Raw genomic sequence first — 25,208 nt, 5'->3', positions numbered from 1 at the left:
CCTTACCTTTTCCACTGCTTCCACTGCCAAGCTGATGTGCTCCCTCCTTTTCCTTTATCCCACTTGCTCAGTTTGCCTGAACAAGTTGGCATATGTTAGAGGACACAACACAGAACCTGGTACCACTCCTCCCTCAGAGGACACAGCCATTCCTGAGGACATTAAATGTTTACAGAATTGTTTAAAGACTCAAAAATAAAAAGACAAAAAAAAAAAAAACCCAACTTAAAAATGGGCAAAGGATTTAAATAGCAATTTTCTCCAAAGAAAATATACATATGGCCAATGAACACATGAGAAATGCTCAACAACACTAGCCATCAGCGAAATGCAAACCTAACCACAATGTGACGCCACTTCACACCCGCTAGGATGATGTGATATTAGTTTTAGGTGTCACGTTGACTGGATTGAGGGTTACTGGTTGTGTCTGTGAAGGTGTTTCCAGATGTCTGAAGATGTTTCCAGAGGAGATTGGCGTGTGAGTCAGAGGATTGAGTGGGGCATGTCTGCCCTCAATGTGGGTGGGCACCATCCAATCGGCTGGTGGCCTGGATAGAACAAAAAGGCAATTTCCCTTCTCTCCTGCAGCTGGGGGACACACTCCTTCCTCCACCCCACCCCCCACCCCCAGATGTCAGAACTCCAACTGCTGGACTTCAGGACCTACACCTGAGACCTTCCGGGTTCTCAGGCCTACCTACAGCCTCAAACTGAAAGTTACACCATCGGCTTCATGGTTCTGAGGCTTTGGGACTTGGATTGAGCTGCTGCCAGCAACCCAGGGTCTCCATCTTGTAGACAGCCTGTTATAGGACTTCTCAGTCTGAGAATCACCGTGAAAGCCACTTCCCTTAATAAACTTCTTCTCTCCTCTCTCTATATATGTTTTAGTTCTGTCTATCTAGAGAACCCTAATACAGACAGCTATAACCAAAAAGGTAGGTAACAAGTGTTGCCAAGGATGAGAAGAAGTTATTGAGCCCTCCATTTCCATTGCTAGTAGAAATGTAAACTAGTACAGCCACTTTTGAAAAACAGTCTAGTAGTCCCTCAAAATGTCAAACATAGTTACCATATGACCCAGCAATTCCACTTTTAGGTATATATCCAAAAGAATCAAACATACATTTAAACAGAAACTTGTCCATGAATATTCTCCATTAACTTATGAATAAACAAAGTATTGTATATTCATACAAAGAAATATTAATAACAAAAAGGAATGAAGTACTGATACATGCTACAGCATTGATCAGCCTCAAAAACATGCAAAGTAAAAGAAGTTAGACACAAGAGGTCCCATACTGTATGATTCCACTTATACGAAATGTCCAGAATAGGCAAATCTATAGAGATAGAAAGTAGGTTAGTGGTTGCTGGAGGCTAGAAGGGTGGAATGGGGAGTAACTGCTAATGGGTATGGGTTTGCGGGGGAGAGGTGTGAAATTGTTTTATTAGCAAAATTTGATTATTGTGCTGTCTGGCCAACTCTGCAAATATATTAAACATCACTTTAAGACAGTGAATTTTATGATATATAAATTATACCTCAATAAGCTGGTTATTTATTTATTTATTTATTTTGGAGACAAGGTCTCACTCTGTCCCCCAGGCTGGAGTGCAGTGGCACAATCATGGCTCACTGCAGCCTTGAACTTCTGGGCTCAAGCAATCCTCCTGCCTCAGCCACCCAAGTAGCCGGGACTACAGGTATGCACCCTAATACCTGGCTAATTTTTTAATTGTTCTGTGTTTTTGTAAAGACAGGGTCTAGCTATGTTTCCCATGTTGGCCTCTACTTCCTGGCCTCAAGGGATCCTCCCGTCTCAGCCTTCTAAAGCGCTGGGATTACAGGTTCGAGCCACCCACCATACCCAGCAAGTAAAGCTGCGACTTTTAGAAGTACACCAAATAATAGAATTTCTGCTTTCTACTTATTCAGAAATTGATTTAAAAAAGGCAAACAGGCACAGAGAGTTGAAGGAAATACAATAAGATGAGAAATGGTGTTTTCTGGAAAAAGGCTATTGGTTTAAACTTAAAGCAATTCTTAATATTAATATTTCTATATCACAGACTCTTCGAACAATCAGATGAAACTGCTGGACCATCTTCTAAGAGAAATGCAGATTTAAGAGCTCAGACATCTCCGGAAGCCCACCATGAACTCAGGTTTAAAAAGCCTGTAAGAAGTCAAAAAGAATATGAACAACTTGGGGTCCTAAGACTAAAGAACAAAACAGGCAGAGCCTCATGATTCATTGGGAGTTCATTCCTGGACCACACAGGGACCAGAAAAGTGGCAGAAAGCTTTATCTTCTGAGCGGAGACTTCAATGCTATGGCTGAAAGGATTTCAGAGCTGAAGAGCTGGCTTAGTGACAAGATTATCACGATGCTGTCATAGGAAGGATTCACCAAAATGTCAACCACAGAAGAGATAACAGAGCTCTTCTTTCTTACATGTTGAGTAATCACAGTAGTTTGTCCCAGAAAGGTCAACTTGCGAGACAAAGCTCTGAAAACTCAAAAAACTCATTCCCTTATTCAAATTCATTTATTCAACACAAACTGGGTGCTCAACTATTTACCCCCCAGGGCCATTTTCTCACACTACCATATATATACATACAGGTGTCTTCGAGTTCAGCTGTATCTGTAACTAGGAAGCCCACCAATTCCACAGAATGTGTAGGACTTTGTTTATCACAAGCCAAAATACAGACACAATGCAGATTTGTATTAATAGCTAAAATGAAGCAAACAGGGAAACAAGGAGAAAAGACTATTAATAGTGCCACAGAGAATGTGACAACTTAAGAAAAATTAGAAAATAATGAGAAACAGATTATTAAATTCTCAGGGACTAAAAAAGCAAAAATAGGGAGGAGAAACAAAGTCACTACAGATTAAATACAGAGAGTTTTAAGCCAATTATACAGATCAAAGAGAGCAAGAGAGGGGAGGAGTAGCCTTACAAGTAACCGAGATAGGAGACCTTGGGAGAAATATGGCCAGAGTGAAATCATTACAGTTTACAGTAAAAGTAATCTAGGGATGGCTCTGGAGAGGAATTCACTAGGGACTACTGCTGGGAGCAACAGCACAGAGGCAGTAATCAAAAGAGCACTTTATTTTAAAAAGGCACGCAACTCCAAAGGGAAAGTAATTCCTATGGAGACCAGCAAGCAGGATTGGCAAATGGAAAAGTGTAGATGAAAAATGCCAGGGCCTTGAGCCATGTTTTGGATTTCCATGTCATCCACCTCTGACTAGATCAGGCCTGGTTTTCACTGCATGCCACCACAGTTAAAGGGGAGGAAGGGACAAAGGCTGTGGTGTTAGCAGAATAATATCGTTAAAACTCACTGGGCATTTTCTGTCCTAACCCTAATAAAAATCTGATACTGCCCTTTGAATAATGTCAACTTCCCTAAAAGCTTAGCCATTCCTAACTATATGGGATTTTTACCAAGAGGAGCTACACTAAGAAACAGCTGCTAATACAAATGATGCTAACTTTTAACCTTAATATCTTTCATTTATCTAATTTATATATTTTACATGTATAATTTGTTTATTTATATATAATACTCTACAATCCATAAAGAGCATTTTACATATATTCTTTCAGTTGCTACCCACAATAACCCTATGAAGTTGAGAGGCCAGGGACTATGATGCCCCCAGAGAGAGAAGCTGGCTGTGTTTAGAAAGGTGCCCGGCACACAAAGAACACGGTAGTAGCTGGAGTCTGAATTAAGCCCAGGCCTTCAGATTCCAGGTGTGGTAACTTTTTGCAATGACATGAAAAACCCAGACACCCAGCTCTTCACTTTTATTCACTTTTATTCTGAGTAATGAATTCTGAGCATTTTGTTCTCCTCTATAGCAATCATCAATACACTGGACATTATAAATTTCAGAGACAGGAAGCCAAGGAAAGCACAGAATACAGCAAAGGAATCCCCATTACAACTAACATGTAAGATCCAGGATAACACCGGCTTTATAAAACTTTTTCTTTCCTAAATAAGAATGTATAGATCACTATACAACTACAAGGATGATGAAAAGCCTATGGCGTAACTGAATTTACAGAATGAGAAAACATAATATATTAATAACATAGCACTTAGTAATACTGAGAAAATATACCTCAAGAAAGGGGAAAACAAGAGAAAAAGAAAGCAAACGGAGCCCTGGACATTAACTATTTTAGTTACCCCTGTACCTGGATACAAACTGTTTACCTGGCCACCTAGTGAATCCCAATTACTACTGTCAGGATCGCAAGGACGGGCTATTGGAGCCCAAGCTAGGGCATGAGAGGGAGCTGTGGGTCACAGACCTGGGTTTGAATCCCAACTCCGTCTCTCAATCAATACTCCTGAGCTCTTGAGCAAGTTCCCAAACCTCAATTTCCTTATAATTGGAAAAAATAGTTCCTATTTACAGAGCTGCTGTAAACATTAAAAGAGAATATAAATAACAAAGCAGCTAAGACAATACCCGCCACGAAGCATTCAATAAATGACAGGTAGTCGGGATTATAATTATTACCAGCACCTATGAAAATGTTAACGCCAAAGAGTTGGAAATTAAGCAAACTACACACTTAGGGGGCAAGAATAAAGCACCGCCTGCTCTCCTAACCTCACAGAGAGGAATTAGGGAAACACGATTCACAGGCCTGCCTGGATCCTCAGTTTGATAACAAATGCCCCTTCTTCCTGCCATTCTGGCTTCTAGTAACACAAACTAATGTGAGAATTACATTTCTTTGCTTAATCACCCTTATTACGCTTTGTTTTTTCTTCAGTCCTACTCAATTTCCCCCTGCTCCTAGATGCAAGCTTTTGTTCCCTGTCAAACTCCTCTCCACTGCTGTAAATAATCTCTCTCCCTCTTTTATATTACCTTTCAAATATTTATAGACTGTTATTCTCCTTCTCTCCAAGTCATACATCATTTTTGTTGCCCTTCCCCTGGATTCTCTCTAGTTTATCTACATCTCTTAGAGAAAAACAAACCCAGGTGCTTCATGATGAAAACAGCACACCCAAAGCTAACAACCCTAGACCAATAAGGGCCCTTATTCAAAGCCACAAAAAAAATTCTTTGATGTGCCTCTTACTCCTTTTCTCCTGTAACTCATAATTCCATCTCCCAGATAAAAATTGAGAGGGCAAATGATAAGGGAGAGAGTGAGAGAGTGCTAAGGCCACCACCCTCATCAAGTAGATGACTGGAGCTCTACAAGGTAGTGACTCCCGGGGTGGGATTGCTAATGAGGAATTATGCACAATATACACACGTTTCTTATTCTTGTTAATTCCTTACCCATTCATTGTACCCAGCATTAGTGTATTAGCCAAATAGTGTCCTTGAGACTCCCTTGTTGCTTTCCGTTTTGCCCCTAATGAAAAATCTGACACTGTTTATTTTCAAATAAACATGTGTTTGGGAGTGTTTTTAAAAAGGAAAATCTGTAAAACTAGACACTTAAAAATACTATCCTCATCACCAGGTACATAAGTCCCTTTCACAGTGGACACCTAGCTCAGCTTTCTCACATTTCTTCTTGAAGGTGGCAATGTCAAAGTGTCTGAAATGTTAGGACATTCCTTTGCCCCCCAACAGGTCAGTGCTGACGCCCCCCATTTCTTAATCTGATATGCATGTCCTGATGGCTTCTAAATGTGTACTGATGGTGCATTACCTATTTTGCTTCCCAAGGTAGCTTCCCAATCTCAGAGTCCTGAGCATCTGTGTGGTTATACAACACTCCCCGCTCTTTAGAAAGGATAACAGATGGCTAATACTGAAGACATCTATCAGCAAAGTCAACAAAACAGAAAAAGAAAAGCAAGGTCACGAAAAGAAGAAGGAATACCTATATTCTAACATGAGGGCAAATACATTTACTATGTTTGAGCATTAAGATGTATCGCTGGGATTCCTGGCAGCTGCAGGTATAGGGAAATGTGACGGGTTAGGTAACCCTCACCCAATGATGGAATTCTTAGTGTATCAGACCAATGAAGTTCATCAGCTTCATTTTTGCAAAACTCAGTTTATGGCTATAGGGTAGATCACATCCAGGCTCATTCATCTGCTCCTCCTACTACTATCTGAAACATGAGTTCTATGACATATTTACGTACTTCATCAGTTTACAAATAACTTTTTCATAAATATCTTGTATTTCATGAAAAAATTGAGCACCATAAATATCTCGTGAGAAAAGATGAGCACTATAAAAATTCTACAAGATATACCAGACGGATAGTATTTTATCCATTTTACAAATGAAAAAATAGACAAACAAAAAAATTAAATGAACTGCCTCAAATCAGAAAAGTGGCAAGAAACCAAGACAGGCTTTTTGACTCTAGATCTTAGGTCTTTTCGACTCTAGATCTTAGGTCTTTTCAAAGAGGTGGAGCTTCCTTCCAAATATAAAGTTGTCAAGGTAACAGCATATCTCTTTTCGCTGGTGTCTTCAATCATGAAGACCTTTGATCAAGCTTCCACTATCATATACATTCTCTCAGGAGAAACCTGGCACAGCCATGCAGTGACAATGATAATGCTGGTTCCACATCAATGCGGAGAGTAAAATGACTTTGAGATAGTTGAAGAGTAACATGCATTCCTAATTTCACACAAACTGACCATATTGGTAAGAATACGATTAGTCTCTAGAAACCAGACTATCTGACTAGACAGTCTATCCCCCCATTCCTCAGTCATGGCTGTACCATAGTTTATTAAGCAATGAATAACAATAATGAAACTTCTAGAGCATGACTGTGAAATGGTTTGGTCATTGGTGCCTTTAGCTTAACTTGAGACCTGCTGTTCATGGCTAAAACTGAACTGAGGAGTTGAAGTTGGAAGAATACTAAGAACACACTGGCTTAGCCATTCCACAGCCATTTTCATTTGGCCTGGCCGATGGCCTACTAATACGAACTAGAAGAGCCACAGGCTCCTGCTGCTCTGCTTGTCCTCCAAAGAGTGTGGTGACCAGAACTCAGTCCTGGGGCCCTCCTCAGCTTTGCCTGTCCCCAGTCAGTCTCATATAACTTCACGATTTGAAATATCAAGTAGTGGGGAGAAGACCTCAACGTACATCACAGAAAGCCAATCCTCATAAGAAGTAAGGACCTCTCCAATGTCAGGGGGAGGGCTCAATAGAGAAATGGGCAAAGGACATGCACAGACAGTTCACAGAATAAAATACTAAGGGCCTCAAACATATGAAAAGATGTTCAACCTCACTAACAAGGGAAATGTGCACTATAAATTAAACCAGTTGCATTAGTTTTCTTTCACTGTGTTGACAAATTACCACAAATTGAGTGGCTTAAACAACACAAATTCATTATCTTCCAGTTCTGTGGGTCCAAAATCTGACAAGGGTCTCTCTAAAGGTGTCTTCAGGGCTGCATTCCTTTCTGGTGGTTCTAGGGGAGACCGTTTCTTTGCTCAATCAGGTTGTCAGCAGAGTTCAGTTCCATGTGTGTCTGGAAGACTGAGGCCCCATGTCCTTGCTGTCAGCTGAGGGCTGTTCCAAGCCCCTAGAGACCTCTCATATTTTTGGGTTCAGGGGCTCCCTTCCTCCATCTTCAAAGCCAAAAACAGCAGTTCAAGTCTCTCAAGCTTGGAAAATGCTTCATCTCCTATCATGGCACCTCTGGAGGCAGCCAGGAAAACATCCCCCACCGTTAAGGATTCATGACATTAGATTGGGCCCACCTGGAAAAGCCAGGGCCATCTCCTCATCTCTAGATCCTTGACTGCATCTCATGTGCCAAGTCCCTTCTGCCACGTAAGGTAACATCTTGACAAGTTCCAGGGAAGCACGGGCTTCTTTTGGGGGCCATTATTCTGCTGACCACTCTGACAGACAACTCCTCACCTTTAGCTGGTAAAACCCCAACGACAACCTAGTACTGGCAGTGCTGTGGCAAGCTGCTCTCGGAAGGGACCATCACTGACAGGATCTTCCAAAATTACACATCAATTTACTTCCAAAATAGACTTCCTGTCCCGCCCCTTCTTCCCATCTCTATGGCCACCCCTCACAGTCCAAGCAGCAATCCCCTTGCCTGGGCAATGGCACAGCCTTTGCATCCATCTCTGCTCTCACTAGACTCCCTTGAAACCATGCTCCACATGGTAGCAGAGGGCTCTTTCAAGAAAAGAAACCAGATCACCCCATTTACCATTTCAACACTCCAAACACATACCATAGCCCTCATCGTAAAATCCCGTCTCTTTCCATGGCCTACACAGCCCTAGGAGACACAGCCCTACTGATGTCACCCCGGGCTCACAGCACTCCAGCACACCGGCCACCTGCCTGTTTTCAGTGGCCTAACCTTGCTGTTCCTTCTGCCTGGAATGTTCTTCCCCCAAATCTGACAGGAATGGCTCATTATCATTCAGCACTAGCTCCAATTTAATCTCCTTCTTTGACCACCCTATTTCAAACAGCCACTGTCCTGTTGGTCACATCCATCATATCACTTTGTTTTTCTTCATAACACCACTTTCCGAAAAAATTTTATTTATCGATGTACTTGTTTATCAACTGTCTCCCCCACCCTGCAAATATAAGATGCATGAGAGATAGATGTTTTATGCACTGCTATATATCCCGTATCTAGAATAGAACCTGGCTCAATGCAGCCACACAATGAATATTTGTTGAAATGAATGAATAAATAAAGCGGAAAAACAGAAGAAAGGGAAAGAGGAAGGGAGGTCATCTTGCTCAGACAACAGACTCATCAGCAAAGATGAATTCAATTCAGTTCAGCAAACATTTATTTGTATTTGATGAATCCAATCTGCTTCACTGAACTAGTACATATTCTATATATTTTAGATAAAACTTAAAACCTCGGGACCAGAGTTAAGGAGTGGTGCAAAAATAAATAGTGTTGTAAATACTGAAATCAATACTGAAAGTCATCTGTTGGTCTATATTGAATTGAACTGACACTGGATGGCTGAAGCAGTATCTAAGAACTCTTACTGCCAATAAACTTCAGAAAATCTGCTATTACTATAATACTGAATCAATATTTTCTTTTGACAACAAGCCAGCTATATATAGTCTACTTTAAGAGTTTCTTGTGCATTTTTTCTGGAAAGTATGTTCAGTATTATCTGGTACAATAAAACCAGATTAGCAATTGTGAAGTTTGCCTACAGATGTAAGAGACTAGAGTAAACTTGGTTTGAAATGTAATTTGGGTCAGCAACAGGGATCAGTATTTCTGTGAATTTTCACAGAGTAATCAAAAAAATTTCTTACCTTGGATTAAATTTTTTTTTTTAATCAGGTGAAAAGTAAGACACCTTCAGGCTGAGATACAAATGTCGATATGCACTTTCATAGTTGCTTTTGACAACTGCAAAAGGAACCTCATGAAGCAGTGAGACAGCAGCTAGAGCCCCACAGGCACCCCTACTCTGCGCTCTCTGCTTCATGGGACCACTGAGAGCACCCCTAACCCCAGAGTCGAGCTTGTCCAACAGAGAATTTACAAACTAAGGTGTTAGTCTGCATTCCCCTGCACCTCTTCCCTATTAACCTCAGTCCTTCCAGAGACTTCAGAGTCCCCGTTACCCCAGAAGCACAGATTAGACCAGCATATACAACAAAGAGAGAAGTCAGCAATCCAGTAAAAATTTGGGGGCTGGGAGAAGAAAGAGAGGAAAGGATGCCGACAGAGATAAAAGGAATCATCTTGGCTCATATGAGTCCACAGGTGATTTCAAAGGCGAGGAAGCTTTGAAGAAAGCTGGGCTGGCAGAAGAGACCATCCTCGGCCAAAAGCTAGGGAATGAGAGGGGCAAATGAGGAGTTATCATTTAATGGGTACAGAGTTTTGGTTCAGGAAGTTCTGGAGATGGACGGTGGTGATGGTTACACAACAACGTGAATGTACTTTAATGCCACTGAACTGTGCACTTAAAATGGTTAAAATGGTAAATTTTAAGTTATGTATATTTTACCACAGTAAAAGAAAGTTTTAAGAAGTTAAGTTAATAAAACAGATGGGACAGAAAGGCATCCACAAGACCCAAAGAGTGGCTATGGGGTGGTCAACAGGACAGCATCCCCAAACCAACAGACAACCAGGAATATGTCGGTCAAGGACTCCAAGGGGACGCTGATGAGCAGGCAAGTGAAAACGAGACACAGATGAGCTTTTTGACATTCCAAAAGTTTCCTACGGGAGCAGATGCAAGGCTGCACCACACAAGGACAAAACCTAGTGTCACCATTTATAAAAGTTCTCAATACTAAAACCAGCTCTGGGCAGTAAATTCTGAGTCTTTGTGAACTGCCCTCACTCTCAGGTTTTACTCACCCTCCAGAAGAGTGATGGTGGTCTTCCAATTTTTGAAATTCACAGATAAAATTTTTTCTTGCCAAGGTACTAGGGCAGTAGAATTCCTGCTCCCTCGTTCTTAGGAAATACATAACACCTGAAAAGTTGCTTTAGCCCTTCCTAAAGATACCAATATTTCTATCAGCTAATAATATAGCTACGACAAAGAAAGCCCAATCCCAGGTCCCTTCATGAATTGCTTTACTCCTGCAAACACTGTTCCTCTCATTACAAACTATACGTGATAATGAGGTAAAGGAGGTTTTTTAAAAAACTAAATATTAACTTATTTCAAGTGATAATAAAATGCAAACTTAGAAAATCCTTCATGATCTAAACTTCTTGTCCTCAAAGAGACTCTCTGGGTTTTAACTACCTGTATTGTTTGCCAGGATGAAGGCATTTTATCTTTCAATTTTAAAAAACTTGTCTGAATTTTTCTGGAATCCTCATTTACTGTCGGTGGGAATTTAAATAGTGTAGCCTCTTTGGAAAACAGTCTGGCAATTCCTCAAAAGGTTAAGCACAGGGTAACCACAAGACTCAGCAATTTTACCCTTTGGTATATCCAAGAGAATAAAACATACATTCATAGAAGAACTTAGGCACAGATGTTTATAGCAGCATTACAAATAATAGCCAAAAAGTGTAAAGCAACCACATGCTCATCAGCTAATGAATAGAAAAACAAAATGTGTTAGGTCTATATAATGGAATATTTAGTAATAAAAAGGAATAATAATACTTAGAAATGCACACTACAATATGGATGAACTTAGCAAGGAAGGGCACACATCTTATCACTCCAGTTATATGAAATATACCAATATATGAAATGTCCAGAATAGGCAAATCTGCATAGACAGAAAGTATAACAGGGGTTACCTGGAGCTGAGGTGGGGAGCACATGGGGAGTGACTGCTAATGGGTACTAGGTTTCTTTTAGGAGGAGATAAAAATGTTTCAAAACCAGATTTTGGTGACCAATGTACAACCCTGTGAATTTATTTCAAAACACTGAATTGTACACTTTAAACAAATGAATTGCATGGTATATGAATTACATCTTAGGCTGTTAAGATATTACACTTGAATTTTTAACTATTTTAAAAATTCAGATACATTTTTAAAATATTGTAAAACAAAAATGCAAATTGAACATCAATGATTTTATTCTCTTACTCTCTGATGTCTGCAGGTAGTTTCACGAACACTTATCTAGTGTTTTAAGACAACTTCAAATTTAACCATTTATTCACTCATCTAGCAAAGATTTATTGACCCCCAACCATAAAGCAGGTACTGTACTATACACAGATGAATAAAATGCAATCCTTGCCCTTAAGATTTTATTTTCACAAAGGAGACACAGATGTAAACCAATCAAATGTTTTTATGTGTTTTACATATGCTGTTATAAAACTTACCTGTGGCTTTTTAAACCCCATATTTACATTTTTTTAAGGCTCTAGATATTTTCTAAATTTCCTTTCTAGCCAAAAGTAGACCAGGTTACTTCCTGTATACTTTGTTGCTATGACTGCTTTACTAAAATACTATCCATGTAGAATTTCTATCAGGCCAATTAAACTGCTATATTTGACATGTAAGCAAAAGACTGCCCTTGAAATAAATGAAATTGACTAAGACACTGTTTAAAACCACAGGCTATCAAAACAATTAGTCCTGGGCCCAGTGTGGTGGCTCATGCCTGTAATCCTAGCACTTTGGGAGGCTGAGATGGGAGGACTGCTTGAGGCCAGGAGTTTAAGACCAGCCTGGGCAACAGTGAGAGCCTGTCTTTAAAAAAAGAAAAAAAAATCAGTCCCATTAATCTGAAGTATTTTCTTTCATCCAAGCTTCCAACTATTGCTTCAGTTTAGGAGTTTTGTTTCTTTGGAAATCCTGGAAATTTCTTTGACTCTGAAAGTAAAATTTGGGAATGCTTTTATTTGAAAACTTTTTAAAACCTATTATCATTTCCTATTCTACTTGCAATTGAGAGCTCTGTCTAAAACCAAATGGAGCTCATCTAAGTGGTCAGAATCTTTAAAAAATAAACTCGTAATCAAATTTGTCTAAAATACTTTGTTCATTTGAATGAAGTGCTTCCTTCTTTACAATGTTAGGAAAGATAAAAACCGAAATGTTATTTTAAATTTAAATAACCCAACAAAGGATTTCTAGGACAGTGGAAATACTCTACATGATACCATAATGACAAGAAAGTGTCATTATACATTTGTCCAAACTCATCAAAAGTACATCAACAAGAGTGAACCCTACTGTTCCTTAACGGACTCTGGGTGATAATGAGGTGTCAATGGAGGTTCACCAATTCTATCCAATGTACTACCCTGGTGAGGGAGGTTGATAATGGGGGAGGCTATGCACGTGTCGGGGGCAAGGGGTATGTGGGAAATCTCTGTACCTTCCACTCAATTTTGCTGTAAACCTAAAACTGCCCTAGAAATTCGTTTTCTATTTAAATAACTCAGTATCTTCAATTGTCAATTCATCAGCCATATCTCTTACTCATGGAAACTCCTCAATAGGGACACTATTCCATTTTTGAAAGACTACATTTCATGTCTGTAAAGCATTTAAAGCTCTCAGACATACAAGGAAATGTGCTCCGCTACTGACATGTGCTCTCCTTCACCACATGCTCTCCAAGTGGAAATACTGCTACAGAAGAGAAGCAAGGGAGGGGCCCCTCCAACATTTGGCACAAACCTGACTCTCAGTGAAAGGCACTAAAACTGGGCCATGAGCCACAGCCCCCCACAGGAGGGGCTGAGCTGCCAGAAGAGGCCCGAGAAGGCTGGAGGTGGTTTGATCCGGGGGAGGGCGAATGTGAGTGTGGATGGAAGTTCAGGGTGCTCCAGAAGGGAGGGCCCCAAAGGAGATAACATTCAGGTCCTTACAAAGGACACACATGCAGCATCAAGTTATCTACAATGCAAGCCTTCATCTGACACTTTCCGCACAGAAAAGGAGAGGCGAATAACTATGCAGACCTTAGTTTAAGTACTGGATAAGACAGTATTCTACACAGGGCACACAGGAGGTTGAGGGAAAAATGGAATATAAAATAAAACAAAGAGGAGCCCAAATTTACAAAGACAAAGAATGCCTGAGATTTAAAAAAAAAAAAAAATCAGCTGATAATTTTTGACATAAAAAAGCACAATTTATGGTAAAAATTGTTTAAATGAGGCTAGGCCCAATGGCTCACACCTATAATCCCAGCACTTTGGGAGGCCAAGGTGGGAGGATGGCTTGAGGCCAGTAGTTCAAAACCAGCTTAGGCAATAGCGAGACCCCTGTATCTCCAAAAAAAAAAAATTAGCTAGGCACAATGGCATGTGCCTGTAGTCCCAGCTGCTAGGGAGGCTGAAGCAGGAGGACTGAGCCCAGGAGTTGGAGGTTGCAGTGAGCTATGATGGTGCCACTGCACTGCAGCCTCGATGACAATGCAAAACCCTGTCTCAGAAAAAAGAAACCACAGAGAAAATGCTGAAATTGTTATTAATTTATTGTCATTTACAGCCAAAATCACTCATCTCATTTTTTTTTGGAGTCCCCAAAAACGGCTGAAAAGAAACTTTGCTAATCAACAGTGTACCTGCTAACTTCTAATCCTGCCAGTACAAGGAACAGCAACAGAGAATTTCTTCAAAAGGCTGTTTCTTTCCACATAACACCCACAATCATAAAAGAAAGCAACAAAAATCTTTTATACCCATTATTTGGAGGAATACTGTTCAATCTTTTGGTCCATTTGAACTTACCTTTGGCTAAGCATTGTAGAGACTTTCTTCTAACTTACATATCCTACTCAGAGGGCCAGTTCTTCAGTAAGTGAAACAAACAGCTTGGTAAATCCAATTTCCTTCTAAGTGTCCTTAAAATTCAGCCAATAATCTCAGCAATAATCTTGGGCATTTCTCACTCTCACTTTTGGCACTTTTAGGAGCCAAAAGGAGATAACTAAGAAACTTCAAGGACATAAAAATCTACTAAATGTCACCAACCTACTGGCCTAGTGGACACTAGACATCAGATATTAGAAAAGATTAGAAAGGAAAGGGTCAGCAACTTGCCCCCAGGCGAGCCAGGTTGGTAGGCAACTCCTACAACTTTCACATCTCATTAAATAATTTCAAATCCTGGCCTTCCACATCTATATAATAGAATTCTAGGCTACTAAAAACTGCAAGCTGTATTATATTGGGAAAAAAGCTAATTACATGAATTGGAAGAATGCATTCTCTTTATATTAAATATGTGAATATTACGCATACATGAGAAGGATAAAGAGACACACAAGCCTATACATGCAGCAAGTAATCCTGGAATAATGAAGAGAACTGCAGGTTGGGGTGGGAAGAACAATTATCTTTCATTGAATATACTTTATACTCTACTATAAATATTTACCATTCACTTGCATAAATTTAAATGTCATTTTAAAGAAATTCAAACTCTGAAAAATTAATATAAGCTATATATTTGTTAGTAGCAGGCTATCTAAAGAAGTTGGGCTCCATCTGTTGCATAAAAGCTTCGAGACTCTCTTTGGTCAGTGTTCCTGGTTTTCTCTCTCTCCTCTCCCCCCCTTCCTCTTTTTCTCTCTCTCTATTTGTGTATTTTCATTCTACTGGCATTTCTGTCTGCCTCTTGTTCAGATTCTAACTCAGTCCGGAAGGTCTCAATCCCCACCCAGGAGGTTGAACAGAAGTCCGGTGAACAACGCTGATCTGTGGCTCCTGCCCCACAGAGAATAGCTGGCTGGGGGACAGCCCATCTTCCTCTGGAAGGCAAAGCCTCCCAGAGCTACACCTCCCCACCTATTCCTGAGCCAATGAGCACAACACACTCTTGGCTTCGACATTCCCCTTGCCTTTGAGTGCTGGTTCAGGACTCCAGAATGACTCCAGAATGACTCCAAGGGCTGTCGGCTCCAGAGACAATGAAGGGAATCTGGTTACATCCTCCTTGACCCTGAACCCTCTGTCTTGCTGCCCTGGCTGCTTCTTTTTGTAACTTTCCCTATCAACGCTCTGGCCACTCTGCAATCCCCTGGGAGAACTTTTTTGTCACTCTGAACTCTGTGGAGCCTGAAGTCCTACTCTAACGCTCCACTATCTTGGGGCATACAATCAAACTCTGACGTGATACCACATCCCTTCCACCAAAGTGGACTGAAGGACATCAGGCAAGACCCTGAGTCCACCCCCGGTGCCCTACACAATGCCCAGCATTGACACTGACCCCTCATGGGCCTTTCCCAGTTGACCTCCCCTGAAAACCAGTGTCTGCAGCCTTCTGAGCCAAGGGAAAATGGCAGGGAATTTTGTCCCTAACATCGTTTCTATTTGCCCATTAGCCCTAAATCCCTCTGCAGATTAGACCACAGGCTCTAAGTAATCAAAACTGTCCATTCTCTCCAAGGAAACATGGCAACTGACCCCCCAGCCTCTCCTTCCAGGCAAGTGGGATGGAAAATCCACAGACTCTGGGGACAGACAGGCCTGGAATGAACCCACCTCAGCACAACTTTTTTCTGCGGCAGTTTCCCTACCACTTACTAAGCCTTGCTTTCCTTATCTGTAAATGGTGAAAATAATTCCTGCCTCATAAGATGTGTGTGAATATTCAAGGGAGTTACTCCCCTATGTAAAAGCTTGCACTGGGACCCCCTCTTTACTCATATGACACATCCACAGCTCTCATCTCAGCCCTACAGCCCAAGCCGCCCATATCATTTGGTCACTAAGACTTGGACACGTCTTAAAATCCCTAAGTGTAAAGATCCTATTTCTGACAGATATACTCCTTCCTTCCTATGAAAAACAAAGTTTGGAAACTGTTGTAAACATATACTATGAGCAACTAATCCAAAAAAAGAAAAAAGAAGAGTACCTTGCCTTTTGTTAATTATTGAATCCATAGCTCCAGCAACACACACAGACGTACCTACCTGCTTTCTTTGGTGCCTGCTTACCCTCCTTCTTTATAATGGCCGAGATTCATGGGGTCTTCAAGACCCTCAGGAACCCTCTCCCTTATTTTTGAGAAGAGGAGACAAAAGGCCCAGAGAGCTTAAGTGATTTGTCCAAAGTTGCACGACTAGTAAATGACATGCAGTTGAGCAACTTTAGCCCAGTGGTTAAGCCCAGAAAACTGAGTCATTCCTGAAAGCTGAGTCCAGGTGGTACCACGCTGCAAGACTGTATTTCATGGCGCTTAGCAGCCTTTACAGACATTCTGTGAATCAAAGCATGTGTATTTAATTGCCAGAAACAACAGATTCCATGGATCTTTATTTGGTGGATGTCCTAGAGCTCCTTTCATCAAATGAAACTTTCTGAGAGACAGAAATGATTACCCAATATGGTAGCCCTTAGCTATATGTGGCTATCAAGCATGTGAAATGTCACTGGTGTAACAGAGGAAATGCTTTCATTTGATTTCACTGTAATCAATGTATATTTAAATAGTCACCTGTGGCTAGGCGCTTCCGTTATTGGACAGTGTGGCCCTAGACCACTGTGATTCTCGAGGTAATTTGCAGACCCAGTGCAGTAAGCACATTGAACTCTGGAGGCAGATGGACTGATTCAGATACTTTCTAGTTCAATAAACTTGGCTGGTCATTTAACTTTCTACACCTCAGTTTTCATATGTGCAAAGAAGGATCGAGAACTTCTACCTTACAGAGTTAGTCTGAGAATGAAACGAGACGAATCAGCACACATACAGCCTCCGAGACAGTGCTTAGCACACAGGAGAGAACTCAAGCCAATGTGGCATGCCTTCCTGAGTCACTTCCCAGCGCTCACTCACATTTGACACCCAGGATTCGGCCTTTTCAGACACTTTCCCCAAATAGATGCAGTCCTGGATGGAGAAATAAACTTCCAGTTCTAGCAAACCAGGATCTTTAGCTTCCATCAAGATGACCCAAAAATGGAAGGGTGGACCCAGATAAAATCGGAATAATCTCACTTCTCTCTGACATTCTGTGATTCTGACTCTGTCCAGCTTCACTCTTGACTAATTATCAACAGGAAAGGGAAGCTGTTCAATCTCCATCTCTAGAATTCATGGCCACCTCCTTTGTGAGGCGGCCAAAAACAGACCTTCAGAGGAAGAGCCCTTTAAGAAAATCCTCTAAGCCCTGCATGTTATACATGGCTCATGTGGATGCAGCCCTTCTTCTTCCCTCGTGCCTGGTCTGGATGTGAACCCCAAGCCCCCCAGGTTACCTGAAGCTGCAGTGGTGGGGGTACTGGCCGGTGGCGGCTGAGAGGGGCTGCTGTTCTCGATCATGAGGCACGCGTTGCTGCCATTGTTCTCTCTCTTCACAAGTATCTCGGCCGCACTGGGCAGCGGGATGGGGTGGCTGATGCCCAATTCCTCCTCCTGGGCCTGCTGCCTTCTCAGGGCCACCTAGAAGACAGGACAACAGGTCATCCTCCAGCACTCCAGAATCACATGCACAGCTTTGCCGAAGCCACAGAAAGCCCTGCCCACCCTGATACTGTGATTCACTAGCTCTGGAGGTGAGGTCTGCAAATCTCCAATTTCTTTTAAAGCCACCCAGGTAGCTATGATGTGCAGTCAAAGCTGAAAAACGGTTTAGAGCCAGAGTATTTGGCCCACAGTAGGTGCTCAAAACCTGCTTGTTCAGGCCCAGTATGGTGGCTCACACCTGTAACCCTTGCACTTTAGGAGGCCGAGGCAGGAGGATCGATTGACTCCAGGAGTTTGAGACTGGCCTGGGCAACAGAGTAAGATCCCATCTCTACAAAAAATAGAAAATTAGCTGGGTGTGGTGGCATGCAGCTGTAGTCCTGGCTACTCAGGAAGCTGAGGCATGAGGATCGCTTCAATGCACGAGTTTGAGGTTTCCTTGTCTCCATTAAAAAAAAAAGAAAAGAAAAGAAAGGAAAAACTTATTAAACAAATGGGTGTGTAGAGCATCAGGAAATAAGGTTGGCTAGGGAAGAGCAGGTAAAACTGTAGAGTGAGCCAAGTAGGAATTCAATCTGAAAAAGAAAAAGTCACAAGCATTGACAGATTATAGATTAGGAAAGAAGGAGAATGAGATCACTTATTCCTCATTCCCCAAATATGTAAAAGACCATGGTACTAAGAACAGGGACCAGTGAGATTAGATTAGATCCTAAATTACTGTTTCAAAGGAGAAACAGGAGGCTAGCAAACATGGGACTACAACACAAGACAAAATGTGATAAACACCATAAGAGAAGCACACACCAATCCTACAGAAGAAATTCACAGATGGAAACATCTTTAAAATGTAGGAATCAGCCAGAGGTAGTATTTGAACAGAGTATCGAAGAATAGGATGAGTAGGACTTGGACCAGCAAGGATGAAGGGGTGGAACAATCTGGAACACGGTGGGCAGGTAAGACAGGGGCTGCTTAGGAAAGCCTGCAGAGCCCTGTTTCCCAGGGAGGGAGAGAGTATGTGGAGAAGCAGTGGGGGAAAGGGGCAGGAATTAGGTGTTGAAGTCCCTGGATGAGAAAGGCGGAGGACAGGTGTGTGACATTCCAGGCAGGAGGGAGGGAGAGCCAGAACTGGGGACTGGAGAGGACCTGACCTACCCAAGAAACTCCTCATGGTCCCTCTTCAATTTATCTTCTTTTAAATAACATTGTTAAAGGTTGAAAAAAGAGGTTTAAAGAACATAAATTGTATTTTTGCTTACTACATGTAACAAAAAAAAAAGAGATTTTCTTTTGAAATTGACTACAGGACTGATGATTATGAAAGGAGAAAGTAAAAGTACCTGTCCTGTACCTCAGAAGCCCAGACACAAGCCAAAAGGTGAAATCAAAATGTTAAATCAAAAACACACCTACAATTTGTATATTGTTTCAAGAAAACTGTAGTCCAAACATAGAAAGCTGATTAATTTGGAACTTTTACTCATAACTAAAAAAAGTCTTCAACTTAGAAAAATTAACCTTAAATAATCAATTATTTAAAATTCAATGATTAAGCTTAAATCTTGTATTTTCCATTATTAACCAAGAAGTTTAGAAATGGTATCAATAACTTTGACCAGAAGTTTCAAAAACCCTGCAAACCTCTGAAGTATGTCAATGCACACTTATACCCGAAATGCACAGGGTATCCATTCTGTAAACTAAGGACACCTTTACAAACATCTTCTCTGAAGATGACTTACGAAATGTTATTTAAACGGGGAAGGGGGTGACAAATGATTAAAAATGCAATTATTTTAAAATATTTTAATACCCAAGACCAATTTCAAACCATTTTAGAATGACTAAAAAGAAGTTGTTTTATGTATTTTTAAGGCACAGAACAAGCCTTCTGATGTGTAAAACACTGAAGTTTCACATTCTAAAAGTAACCTTGACTTGCTTTTTACTTTTAACATAGCAAACAGCCACCTCACAATTAGTCCCTCTACTAACAAAGTTTATTAAAAATTAATTTCCCTACTAGGGAAATATTTTTATTACATTTTGAGGAGCATACCCTTCACACTAAATGTTTAAGCGAACGACTCAATGTTCAGAATCTTTTCCTACCTAGAAGTGTAATCTAAAAGTCCGTAAGTTTTTTTCAGCAAGCTCACTGTGATGCATTTTAATGCTACACCCGGTGTACTCTTTTCATCCACCATAGCTTAAGCTAAAGAAGCCTATGAAGGTACCAAAAAAAAAAATCTATTTTCATGACTGCACTCACAACCTGTGCAGCCAAAATATTTAGTTTAAAGCGCATTTTTAAAAATCTGATATATAAAAAAAGCATTTAATCTTTATTTAGGCATTTCAGCAGTCGTGTTCAATGGAGGATATTTACACATTCTTAATCAAAAGTAGCACATCGTTAACAAATATTTCTTTGGTATCTTTTCTTTTTAAATAACCTGCCTCAGGAAAATCAAACAACCTTTTGGCCGGAAAGAAAGTATATTATTGTCTTCTAAAGATCATTTTAGGATACTAACGACATTAAGTATTCCGTTAAGATGCCCAATTACTAGCCTACTTATGAAGCTTTTTTTAAAAAATCGTGAACGACCTTCAAAACCTCAAACCCGTGCGCGCATTTCACCCCCTGCGCATATTTCTAAAAATCCTTAAGCATGCTTTAAAACATATTCAAAATAATCTGCACTCGAATAACTTGAACGGGCACGGCAACTGTCCAGTTCTCAAAATGGCTGAGGCGCTCAGCCTCGATCCAGTGGGGGCGAACACAAAAAAGTGCGCCAAGCGCACAAGGGAAGACCACGCCACGCGGGCGTCCACTGCAAAGAATTTTCTAGAAAAACAAACAAGGCTGCCCAACCGTTACCCAGAAAAGCCGCAGCACGGGCCGAGTCTCCCTTGCACCCCACCCAGCGGCTCGCTCGTGCACCCCCCAGGAAAAAGCGCAATTCAGCGGGGAGGCGGAGTAAGGGATCGTGGGGACCCCCGAGAAAATCGAATCCCCCCTTAGCTCGGAGGGCGGGATCCCCCCCCAGCAGAGCGAACCCCGCAACTCTCTGCTGGGAGCGCGAGGTCAGACAAGCCAGGGATTGATTCCCTTAGCGGCGAACCCCGCAATCGCGGAGAGTGAAGACTCGCCCAGCAGAGTGACGCCCCCAACTCTCTGCTGGAGAGCGGACTCGGGGATCCCGGGGACTCCCATAGGGCGAACCGAATCCCAGGGACCCTTGAGCAGAGGGAACCCCAACAACTCTGCTGAGGCGGAGTTAGAGATTCCAAAGACTCCCCCAGAGACGAACCCCACAACTCTGCTGGGAAGCGGGATCAGAGATCGTGGGGAACCCCAAGCGGAGCGAACCCCGCAACTCTGCTTGGCGAGCAAGTCTAGGGACGCGTCCCCCGATCTCCGAGCCTGGCGTCGTCGCGTGGCTGGGAGTCCCGGACACCGAGCGCGCCGCGGCCGACGGCAAACACCGCCAAGTCCTTCCAGACCTCAGGCTCCGCGTGGCGACAGCCATGACAGAGCGACTTTATCTAAAAAGTTCCGGGCTGAACCCAGGTTCCCAGGCGCCCGCACTCACCTGCGCGGCCATCACGCGCTGTCTCTCGGCAATCAGGTTGCACTTCTTGCACTGGCAGTCCCGCCACATGCAGAAGCGCTTGTGGCCCTTGAGCGGCGACGCGTAGCCGTGGTTCCTGCAGCGCGCGCACTTGGGCAGCCGCGGGGACTTCTTGCTCCCCGCGCCCAGGCCCGACGCCCCGGAGCCGGAGCCTCCTCCGCTGCCGCTGCCCCCGGCACCCGATCCTCCGGCTGCCCCCAGTAGCGCCCCGGCCGCTTTGCCAAAGCCCCCAGCCTTGCCCTGCGGCGGTGCTCCGGGGGCGAGCGGGGCCTCCGACGGTGCGGAAGGCTTGCTGAATGCTTCATCGTTGGGCATCGTGCCCCAAGGAGAAGTGCAAGGACTCTCCGGTCACCTCTGCCGTCTGGAGACGGCTGCGAGGGAAGAACCCAACCGACGGCTAGGTTCCCGGAGAGGAGGCGCAGGAGGCGTGTGCGCTGCAGCCGGAGGTGCAGCCAGAATGGCGAGGTCAGGACACGCCACGCCTGGAGTAGTGGGGGTGGGGAGGGGAGAGGTTCGTGCCTTTTTTTTTGGCGCGCGCGCGCGGGGCGCAGAACTTTTGGATACTTTTCAGAATGTTCCCGGGACTGCCGGGGCGGGAGAGGGCGCGAGGAAGCGCGGCCACGCCCACCGTCCCCCAACTCCAGCCACCGCGCTCCAGCCGCGTGCAAGCTTGCACGGATTGCAAGCGCGCCCAGAACGCTGCTGCAGAGTCGCTGCAAACGCACCAAGAGGTGCAGAGCGGCTGGGGGATGGTGTGACCCCTCAGCTCTCCAGGGCGCAGAGACCGGGCTGCCAGAGCCTGTTGCACGAGGAAGTTGGGCTTCCCAGGTCAAGAGCAGAGTTGTGCATGCTGTTTGGAGGTGGTGCAAACCACCCTGTGGGGTCCTCTAGCTCTTCTCCCTGCCCCCCCAAAGAGGCACATCCTCCAAGTTCAATCGAGCAGATCTTGGTAGCAGCCAATTCGGAAAATGGTTTATTTTTCTCTTAAGAAAATTAAGTATGAGGCTGAAGGCCTGAGAAGAGAGAAGTCTCTGCATTAATATGGGCAAATAATACCCTCAGTGTGTGGGGCTCAAGCGCGCCAAAAATGTCAAAGGTTGGGACTTTCTGTTCTCCATTTGTCCTTTCCTGCACCTGTGTTCATTTGCTCACAAGATTTCTGCCTCCTGACTCCAGATAACTTTACAATTTGTAGTTCCAGCCCTTGTTGCTTCTCACTTCTGGTGCATACAGCTTCTTGCCTTTGAGGCAGCTTCACGACCCCACAGGCACTGGAAAATCAGACTTTAACAAGTTTTTTTTGGGGGGGGGTTAAACGGATGTAGATATTTATCAAAAATCATCCTACACTTCAAATCTGTACATTTTACTGTATGTAATCATACCTCTAAAAAAAACACCGCTCGATCATCTTAACAGCCTTTCCCAGAGTTCCCATCCTGAATTGCCCCCCCCCCAGCCATGCCTGTCTGCTCTCTGCACCTGCACAGCAAATCCATCCCTAAGCCCTGCTGATGTGTTCTTCCTACATACCCACCTGTCCACCTCAGCCAGTCTGCTTCTTCCCTCCAAGTCTGAATCTGCAGTAGTTTCCAGCTAGTCTCTCCCAGTCTTAGTCTTCCAGTATATTCCATGCACACAGCAGGGGAGCCCCTGCAGTGGCTTTTCCATGTGAAAAAAGTTAAAGACTCCAAGTTGGGTCTCAATGCACTTTGAATGAACCTTGCTTTACACCAGTGTTCACCTTCCAGATTCTGGGCCCAAACCTAGGGGACTAGTTCTCCAAAGAAACATGACCACCCCTTTTGACTTCTCATCAAAATGCTTGTCTAGTGGCCCTCTCTTTCAGCATTTTGATGTTCTCAGCACTGAGCTCTGAAATTTTTTTTTTTTTAAATCTTCTAATCTGCCTTTACAGTTCTAATTCTGAGGTCCCTCTCACACAGGACCTTTCCTGGATTTTGTGTGAATTTTCCCCATTAGTGTTCTCTGAAAATTATTTCCTAAATGAGCTTCTAGCTTTACACAGTACCTCATACCCTACCCATGAAGCCAGTGAAGCTCTACTCTTGACAGGTGCCAGGATGCAACCATAAATCCCATTCTGGAACCTCTTCAATGATAGACATTATTTTGTTCAGGAATATCTTGTTTCTTTAAAGTCTTCCATTAAAACACACATGCCAGTTGCTATTATCCACTATTTATTTTCTTTTTCCATATTTACATTTTAATACACAAGCTGGAGCTGAATCATTCCCAATGCCCAGTTTTAGAGAATGAAATAGATGCAGGAAGAAGCAGCTGTCAAATCCCAAATGACAGGGGAGTGTATGTTCCTTCTAAGGAATCTATGACGGAAGGACTTGAGCCCACAGAAAATTTGGATCTAGGAATCTATGTGACCAAGGTATTGAAACATAAAATGTTGTGATAAAGTTAATAGCCTAGTAAAGTTTTTATTCACAAAACACAGAAGAGGTACCAGACAGGAGAAGAAAGGAGATAGGAGGCCTCAAGAATAAACAGAGTTAGGCCGGGCGCGGTGGCTCACGCCTGTAATCCTAGCTCTCTGGGAGGCCGAGGCGGGTGGATTGTTTGAGCTCAGGAGTTTGAAACCAGCCTGAGCAAGAGCGAGACCCCGTCTCTACTAAAAAGAGAAAGAAATTAATCGAACAACTAAAAATATATAGAAAAAATTAGCCAGGCATGGTGGCGCATGCCTGTAGTCCCAGGTACTCGGGAGGCTGAGGCAGTAGGATTGCTTGAGCCCAGGAGTTTGAGGTTGCTGTGAGCTAGGCTGACACCACGGCACTCACTCTAGCCAGGGCAACAGAGTGAGACTCTGTCTCAAAAAAAAAAAAAAAAAAAGAATGCACAGAGTTGTGCTGCATATTTTGAGTAGCTTGTGCTGCATATTTTGAGACAACCCTGTTGTCTCCTTTCTTCCCCCTCTACTTTCCAGAAACCAAGGCCATAAAGACAGTGATGCAGATCTGTATTTATTGATTTAGAAATATGTCCAAGACATACTAATGAGTGTAGGAGGAGGGGAACAGTTCTAAAACACGTAAGGGTTAGGCAAAGACTTCTTAGATATGACACCAAATGCACAAGAGATAAAGGGGGAAAAATTGATAAATTAGACTTCATCAAAATTTAAAACTTTTATGCATCCAAAGACACTATTATGAAAGTGAAAAGACAAGCCATAGACTGTGAGAAAATACTTGGAAATCATATGTCTGATACAGGACTTGTATCCAGAATATATAAAGAACTCTTATAATTTAATAATAAAAAGACAAATAACTCAATTGAAAAATGGTGTCCAGGCATGGTAGCTTATGCCTATAATCCCAGCACTTTGGGAGGCCAAGCTGGGAGGATCCCTTGAGGCCGGGAGTTTGAGACCAGCCTGAGCAACATAGCAAGACCCCATCTCTAATTTAAAAAAAAAAAACAAAAAGAAAAGAAAAAATGGGCAAAAGATTTGAATAGACATTTTACCAAAGAAAATATTCAAATGACCAATAAGCACATGGAAAGATGCTCAGTATCATTAGTCATTAGGGAAATACAAATCAAAACCATAATGAGGTATTGCTTCACACTCAGTAGAATGGCTATAATCAGAAAGATAGACAATAGCAAGTGTTTGCTAA

General features: G+C 42.6%; 1 protein-coding gene across 1 annotated transcript in view; it reads right to left on the bottom strand.

Moving 5' to 3' along the window:
• DMRT1 (doublesex and mab-3 related transcription factor 1) overlaps positions 1 to 22,069 on the bottom strand; it is a 105,035-nt gene extending 82,966 nt beyond the window's left edge. The window contains exons 1-2 of the mRNA XM_012641603.1: positions 21,505 to 22,069; positions 17,692 to 17,875 (exon numbers count right to left, since the gene is read on the bottom strand). Of these exons, the coding sequence (XP_012497057.1) occupies positions 17,692 to 17,875; positions 21,505 to 21,858 (538 nt within the window). The 5' untranslated portion in view covers positions 21,859 to 22,069. The remainder of the gene's footprint in view (positions 1 to 17,691; positions 17,876 to 21,504) is intronic.
• Between the last annotated feature and the right edge of the window lie 3,139 nt (positions 22,070 to 25,208).

The sequence above is a fragment of the Propithecus coquereli genome, unplaced genomic scaffold, assembly GCF_000956105.1.
Source record: "Propithecus coquereli isolate 6110/MARCELLA unplaced genomic scaffold, Pcoq_1.0 Scaffold166, whole genome shotgun sequence".
NCBI classification, from domain to species: domain Eukaryota; kingdom Metazoa; phylum Chordata; class Mammalia; order Primates; family Indriidae; genus Propithecus; species Propithecus coquereli.
This window is presented reverse-complemented; position numbering and strand designations above follow the sequence as displayed.